Genomic DNA, 8524 nt, shown 5'->3' on the forward strand with positions numbered 1-8524 from the left:
TAGCAAGATCTAGATAGAGCTCCGTTTTTGCGATTCACTAAAATAATGATATTTTCATACTTTTTCTTTTTAGTGCCAGTATGGTTAACTAAATGTACCTACCTACACTTGGGACACAGAATAGTATCTTGAACTTGCTCGCTGCAATTTGTAGTTATTTTAAAGAAATATATATTTAAACTAGGTTAACATGAACATTTTGATACGTCTGTCTCGGAATCTGATGGCTTTATCACACTGTCTCTTTCCTTCAGCTCGAAGGCATCCGCCTGAAAAAGACAAACACATAGCTACATATATAAACCATTCTAGTAACGCTGTTAGGGAATGCTCTCGGGACTGAATTTGTAGGTAAAGCGAGAACCGAGAACGCCCGGTTCCGGGACTGATTATATAGAAAATCAGTACCGGAACCACACCCTAAACGCTGTTAGGCAGGCCTGTTAGGCGTTAATGCCTTATGTGAAATGTGTAGGTACCTAATCCACGGCAAATGTAATATCAGTAAGACATTGATAAATAACGGTGTGGGTATGTAAATAAAGGGCAATTAAAAACAACATATTTCCTATAGTACCTAAGTCTTCTTCCTCGCGTTGTCCCGGCATTTTGCCACGGCTCATGCTGGGAGCCTGGAGTTCGCTTGGCAACTAAAAGCGACTGCCATCTGACCTTCCAACCCAGAGGGTAAACTAGGACTTAGTGAGATTACTCCGGTTTCCTCACGATGTTTTCCTTCACCGAAAAGCGACTGGTGAATATCAAATGATATTTCGTATATAAGTTCCGAAAAATTCATTGGTACGAGCCGGGGTTTGAACCAGCGACCTCCGGATTGAAAGTCGCACGCTCTTACCGCTAGACCACCAGCGCTTCCTATAGTACCTAAGTAAACCTATTAAGTATGTTTACCTTGTTGTCTCTATATTCCCTAATTTTTCTTGCTAAAGTTATGAACGCTTCTTCAATATTGATGTCATTCTTACAGGAGACTTCGAAGAACGGCATGTCGAAATCGTCAGCTATCTGAAATGTATAAAATGACGGTTGATTATACTGATATTTATAGATAAGGTAAGTACCAATTAGTTCTGAATGTAATTTAGTTGACCGAAGCGAAGCGAAGGTCTACGTTTTGACTCGGGCATTTTGCTTTCGTATGTCCGGATGTTCTCCTCTACAGGTCGCAATTCTTAACCGATTCTCGTGAAATTTTGTGACCGAATTTTATGACTAAATAAAATTTTTTTGTCAATCCGGTTTTTGAAAATTTTTAAAAATGGCGGAGTCGTGATACCTGGCGCCTAAACAAATAGTCGTATCGATATCATAAGACTTTTTTCTTTTTGAAACATGTTTACAGAGTTAATAGCAAAAAATGCAGAAAAGAATTATCGCTGGTTTAGGCGGTATTTAGATATTTAATTTTAACTAATTTTAATTTGAGAAGGAGTAGCTAAATTTCGTCAACCCATCTAAGAACTATTTGGCTCAGTTTGTAAACGTTCGCTTTTTCTGTTTGCACAGAGGGTCTGGGTTCGATCCCCAGTAATTGTATGCTGGGATATTATAACGTTTTGTATTTTTTTACACATAAATTTCGTATTGTTTTTCTTTAATTTACTATACACCGTGTTTTTATTGAATTCCGTTAACTTCGGGGTATAGTTAAGTACGTTTATAAGAACTAAATGGCATAGTTAATTTTCAAAAAAAAAACTTTTTTTGTTTTCTTTTTTGTTTTTTTTTTTTGTTTAAAAAGTAATTAAATGTAGCATATAGCGTTGTTGTAACACGGGCATTACATTTAACTCAACCAAACAATTGAAATCTGTGACATATCAATGTCATTTCGTACATCAATCGACCGAGATTGTACTTAAGTTTAGTAGCAAATGTATGAACTCATTCTAAACACTAATCAATATGTAAGCCGGCCCTAAGGCAAGTGTACACGCTTGTAGAGGCCTTATAGTAAAAAAATAAATTATGGATTATCTCCGAAATGGACTTAATTAGAACATCGGTGTCTTTGAGAAAGTTACTTGATTTAAGCTCAGGAATGCACCCTTGAAATTAACGGAAATCAAAAAAAACACGGTGTATTTAAAGCTCTTAGCACCATGTTATTTCAAGCTCTGCTCGCGAGGTCTACAGCTCACAGAGCCACTAGTTTATGTACCTGCAGACAAGGAAATAGTACAAATCAGTGTGATAAATAACAAACGTTAGTACAGTAAGCTACAGGGATAAGTTTTCACAATATTAGATTTTACTGTCGTTAACTGTGTACAAATATACTAGACAAATGTGGAAGAGCGGGGCTTCCTGTCACAGTTATTACATAATTTAGGGTGATTCAGTTTTGTATGGAGAAAAAAAAGTTGTAATATTTTTCCTGACTTTGCTCACCAATGGAGTCTCCCCACACTAAAAACTATCTATTTCAATTTTCAAAAGAATCGAATAACGTTTAGAGGTTGCACAAGTTGAAAAGGTAGAGTGAGAACCCCATACATTGCGTGAAAATTAACTATGTTCTAAAATGACAAAATATAATGATCTAATACTAAAATCGAATGAGAAAACTGAATTTTGCGTCTAAAACACGATAAAAGCACTTTTCCTTTGGAAACAGGTGGAAAAACTGGAAAATCTTAATTAGAACATTTATCGAGTAACCAAAATCCAAGTTTACTACTAATTTTAAAATTTATTTATATGTAGAAGGTTCAGTATCACACTACTCTCCGCTTTGATGGTAGCCGCTTAAACCATTTTCTACCCTCTGATGTAGAGTCGTTGGTTATTTGAAAAATCTTTGTTGAAGTTGTGCAACCTCTAAATGTTTACCGATTTTAATTTTTTTTAACGTATAATATTTTCTTATCAGTTAGAACAAGAATTCGAGCAAATTCAGATGAAAATCGAAAATTCGGAAAAATGAAACACCCTAATTACATATACACACGTACTAGGAAATCCTAACCATGAGAGTGCTATGTTGTACTATTTAACGAAATAAATGCTTTATAAGCATATAAACCCCCTGCATATAAACTTTGTATCTTAAATAATCATAAGCGGCTACTTCTTAGATGTCGCCTCTATTGTCAAAATTCCTTATAAATCGCGGCACATGTTTTATCTTGTTGATCAAAATAGTTCAGAGCATAATGAGCCCTCAGCGGTCTAAATAATAAAATAAAATATCTACTTTCGTTAAAAAAATCACGGTGAAAAGAAAATTTTAGAACTTGCCTACTTAAACAGCAATATTCTTAATTGACTCAAGGAAAGGTGAAGTCTTCGGCTACTATCGGCGACTTTGTCTGTGTGGGATGATGATGATTGATAAAAACTATTCTGTGTCCTTCCGGGCCTTAAATCTGTCGTTTCCGAGCAAAAAGCCCTACTTTGTCGCTTGCCATAAGGACACTTTGATAGGTTATTCGTATACAGATACAAGCAAATCTCGTCCTTATTGTATGCGACAAAGTGGGACCTTTGACTAGACATCGACACAAATTATCTCTACCTATACCAAGTTTAAGCGTGAAGAGGTAACAGACAGACGGACAGAGCATTTAATTTATAATATTCATACCAGCAGCATAGCCAGCAGGGATAAACAAAACCATACCTACGCCTATGAAAATTATAAGGACAAGAAGCACGGTAAAATTTGCTATGGCAAATTTTCAGGCGTTAGTGTAGGTGTAAGTAATTATACCGATAATCTATAATTAATATATCGCCCTGCATTCGCAATACTTATTTCCTTGATATTCTAAAATGGTATTTAGGTAAGAATAGTACATACATTATCAATCTCTGGTTTATGGTAGGTGTACCAACCCAACTTTTCATCAGGTCAGCTTTCTAGATCTACTCTCGGGCTTCTAGATTTTTATGTTCTTAAAAGGCATAAACACATTAAACAGGAATACTAGTGATTCTAACTATTTACCTTTTGACCCCGTTCTTTAGGTACTGCTCGATGGTTTTCGTGCACGTCGCATTTGTTGCCAACTAACACTTTTATAACATCCGGCGAAGCGTACTGTAAAGTTTGAATGAATTGAATCAAATCATTAGGTACATAGGTCTCAATGGAGTAATAAGTACTTACATTTAAATTTCAGACCAACGTGCTTAAAAACTTAATTGAGTCAAATTAAAAATTTGATGACTAATATTTTACATTTTTAAATCTCGCCCATGTAAATTCATCATTTCGTTAATTTTAACGTGAACCTTAATAGTTGTAGAACAACGACCGTTTCGACATGCGGATATATTGAAAATAGTTTAAGATATCTCACGCCGCTATTAAATACTTTAAGAGTTTATGACAATTAACACTGTACTGACTTTGCAGCAACAAATTGTGGATTAGAACCGTCATATTTTCATAGGCATTTTAAATAAAATCAAATATACAGTAGGTACAAATAAACGTATAGGTACATTAGGTATGCTATAATGTAGGACAAATCAACAAGTATTTCAAGTATCAAAATTGAAATATCTCATCACTCTTATCTCACCTCTTGAATATTTCTCAGCCAATACGATAAATGGTTAAATGATTCAAGATTGGTGACGTCATACATGAGTATTATTCCCATGGCGCCCCGATAGTAGGCGGTGGTCAACGTCCGGAATCTCTCCTGCCCGGCAGTGTCCCATATCTGAAGCTTTATGGGCACCCCGTCCAAATTTATAATCTTTTGTTTGAAATCTATACCTGAAACGAATAGATTAAACTTTAGGTATTATTCACTTCATTTTACGTCTCAAGTCGAAAGCAGTTTATAAAATCGAGACAAGTATAGCCTGTCCAATTTCTAAGGTTAAGTTCGCCATACATTACTATGGCGTAGGTACTTGATCTTAGAAAAACGAAACGTTCTTAAGATCCTATGACGTCGGAATTGTGACAATAAAAGGCAACATCACAAATTCGAAGATTTGCTGCATTTGGAATGGTAGAACTTGAGAAAATAGGCGACATTACTGGCTCTTATCTAAATATTGGTTACATGGTCGTCATTATAAGAGTAAAATCAGATGAAATGTATCTCCAACTCTTTGTTTCTCGCCAACAAACTGCAATCAAAGTTTGGCTAGGAATTATAGTTATAGCACAATTGTTATACCTATATATACCTACTATATGATAAATACATTTAAAAAAAGTGCATTAGGATTCATTGATCAATACTTAATATTAATATAAATGTAACATCGGTAAGATCAGAACCTTCTTAAGTCATCAGATTGGATAGGCAAAAAGCTTAAAAAGTGTTTCATACATGTCTCCTCCTTTAGGTCATTAATAACTATCCCAGAATAGAGTAGACACCTCGATTGAGAATGCAGTTGTATCGATCTAAAGTAAGAATGTAAACATAACTGCTGAGAAACAGCTAGAAATGCAGATACCATGTGGAACAAGTTGATGCTTATTTTAATGCAAGAATATTCTATTAGATGGAGTAGGACTCGAGAATTATTTATAAAACAAACGCGGTACAATGACTATAGTTAGGTACGTATTTTACTTTACATGGTTAACTCCTACACGGTTTGTCCTCGTTCTTTCCGCAGTATAAAACGTAATCTCATCCGTTGCTAAAGCACTAAACAGCATCACCTGTGACAAAGGCTCGTAAAACTAAAAGTAAATATTTTACTTACCTATCGTGGATATGTAAATATCGTAGTATCTCTCGTCACAATATCTGTGCACAATACAAGTCTTGCCTACATTAGAATCCCCTAAGACTAGAAGTTTATATGTGGCTGAAAAATCTAAAGCCATTTCTGTTTATTTTGCTGCTACACGAGCGTTCGCTCAAAACATCGGCCGAACTGTCAAAGTTAGAAAAATCGATGAGGGTAAGAGCGCATGTGCGGAGCCATCCCCGTCTCGCAACAAGTAACTATAATTTTGCGCCCCCAAGCCAAACTGACCTCTATCCCCAAGCGCCGCTTTGTGTCAGCGCGACGGTACTACATGCATAAGAGTCTACCACAATAAGGTTGCATTTAGAGTGCACGACATCTATTATGACTGGACAGCTGTGTTTCTGAACCCACTGGGTTCCAATTCAAGGTGTATTGACACTTAATTGCGGTACAGTGTACTCAGTACCTACTAGTATATAGGTACCTATACTAGAAACATTGTTGGAAATGACTAATCGTCGGGCCATGTTTTGCTGTTCTAATTTCAGTAACCTATATATTTTAACTAAACATTAGATATAAATTCATCTTATTAAATCTATAAAGTTCATAGGTAGGAACTTAAAGCATTATTATTATTATTACAGATTAATTCCCAACCAACATTTGGTGCTCTTTTATAATCATGGTCCATAATTTGACAAAATATTATTTTTACATTTATATTTTATTTAAGTATTTATTTTATTTATTAAGTACAACCACATCGTATGTGTTACATATGTTGCATCACAACATAATTAAATATTTGAAATTCTGGTTCATGCAGACTTAAATTAGCATAAAAAATATCGTCCCATTTGCTTAGCGTCACATTAATTTAACGTGCAGCATCCCCAAAGGCCACCAAACTATCAGACAGACAAATAGCTGATATGTTCGGCTCTGGAGGCGTTATTGCCAATTTTATTATGTTATCCGAAACCGTCTGCCGTTTTATTACGGAAATAAAAATATTTACTGCGGCCGCCTTATTTCGGTTTATTTATTTACCAGACGTGAGAAAGGGCAGGAACACGGCGTGGTCTTTTAAACAGGTGTTTGTTTAAAAAATATTGTGTAAAACATATTTTTTTACGTTTATGTAACAATATTGTCATAAGATTTGCAAAGTACAGTAGAGTCCGGTTAGTACGACTCCGCATATAACAACCAACCGCTTATAGCGACGAAAGTATAGGCACTTGTTTGGTTTTAGTTCAAGCTACTATGAAAGAAAACCCAATTCCCATTATTCAATTGAGCTTAAACTTCACATACATAATTATGTAAGTATTGGGTGACAATGCAATACATATTTTGGTAGGTAAGTACCTTCGAGCTGATCTGATGATGGACACAGGAGGTGGCCATAGGAACTGTGTGATAAAACAACGTCATCTTGATTAGATCCCCAAGAATTACGACTTTATATTTTACGGGATTCGAGTAATTTGCGGATGACGAGTGAGTACGCGTACCTTGAAAAGGGGCTTCTTCTAAACACACAAGTCTCTCCATTTAAGACAAGGTGTCGTAATACTAACGTAAATAAATATTTTAAAATAAATGTTTTTTTTTCGTTGATTATCGCATAAGTATTAATAAATACAAAATGATGTAATTATTTTGATTAAAAAAATATATTAAAATTGGCAGTTCGTTTTGTACGACGTCCGGTTAGTACGACGTAATTCAGCGGTCCCTTGGGCGTCGTTATAACCGGATTCTACTGTACCTAATGAAACAGGTATTAGGTAGGTAGGTACCTGTACCTACATACACTGACCATTAAAAATACTCGAGTTGCCGTAAGCTGCATAACGATTTTTTCCATAAATTATGAAAGGATTTCTTCACTTCATATGACTGTGTACCTATGTCTTTTAATGTACGTAAAACAACAAATCAAATCTAAATGAATGCTATTAAATTTTTTATCATTCAAAACTAACACTTAAAAGTCAAGTCACCGTGTAGTACCAAATTAGGTACTAACTCAAAATTTGAATCATGTTAGGGATCATCCATTAATTACGTCACATGAATTTCTAGGTTTTTTGACCCCTCCCCCCTCCTTGTCACACTTGGTCACATTTTGCAAATCCCTCCCCACCTGGTGTGACGTCACATTTTAGGCAATTTTGTTTTCATCGAAATCGGCAATAGTAACTCGGCATAATAATTTTAATGAAAACATATTTTTGGTAAAAGAAATATTAATAATTTTATAACACAAAACCAATTAAGAACGAAAATTACTTAAAAAAAATCATTATTTAGCTGTACAGCGAATAAATAAATATAAATTAATTTTCGGTTACTGATGAAGTTAAAGTGACATCACGATGTTTGTGACTCCCCCCTCCCCCATGTCACAACATGTCACATTTCCTTGACCCCTCCCTCCCCCTAAACGTGTGACGTAATTAATGGATGACCCCTTACTGTGTGGATAATGGGTCTTGCTCATCAATTTTTGAATAATAAAGAGAGCCTTTATGAGCTGGTGTGGCGAAAAATAATATATGCCTAAACCCCTACCCTAAAGGTACCACATTACAACAAGCCATTGGGTTGAGCATTAAGAGCTCCATTTATATCGTTCAGTGAGCGTTTAGTGCACGATAGCGCGTATCTCGTCGATGCATCTCCACACGCGTCGTGTCGTATTTAAATGTCTTATGTTTTTGTATGAATGCCTGCAGATCTGTTATCATGGCCACAGTACAATAATACTACCAGTATACTTACCTTATTTTGATTCCTGACCTATCCTAATAGCCCTATC

At 35.5% G+C, this 8524-nt stretch overlaps 1 protein-coding gene across 1 annotated transcript; it reads right to left on the minus strand.

Annotated features, from left to right (window-relative positions):
* LOC134792502 (ras-related protein Rab-8A) lies at window positions 1-5976 on the minus strand. Its single transcript, XM_063763776.1, has 5 exons — window positions 5704-5976; window positions 4551-4750; window positions 3971-4063; window positions 913-1026; window positions 1-269 (listed from the first exon to the last, which is right to left on the minus strand). Exons 1-5 carry the CDS (start codon window positions 5825-5827, stop codon window positions 186-188), a joined length of 615 nt encoding a protein of 204 aa, XP_063619846.1. The 5' UTR covers window positions 5828-5976; the 3' UTR covers window positions 1-185.
* Window positions 5977-8524: the final 2548 nt, after the last annotated feature.

Source organism: Cydia splendana, chromosome 7 (genome assembly GCF_910591565.1).
Source record: "Cydia splendana chromosome 7, ilCydSple1.2, whole genome shotgun sequence".
In the NCBI taxonomy this organism is placed as follows: domain Eukaryota; kingdom Metazoa; phylum Arthropoda; class Insecta; order Lepidoptera; family Tortricidae; genus Cydia; species Cydia splendana.

What these genes read in the sequence shown, in the direction of transcription:
- LOC134792502 (XM_063763776.1), bottom strand. Translation starts at nt 5,827, where the DNA reads ATGGCTTTAGATTTTTCAGCCACATATAAACTTCTAGTCTTAGGGGAT. An exon ending in TATTTACATATCCACGATAG is followed by an intron (nt 4,751 to 5,703) that starts GTAAGTAAAATA and finishes TATTCGTTTCAG; the next exon opens with GTATAGATTTCAAACAAAAG. An exon ending in GGGAATATAGAGACAACAAG is followed by an intron (nt 270 to 912) that starts GTAAACATACTT and finishes TGTCTTTTTCAG; the next exon opens with GCGGATGCCTTCGAGCTGAA.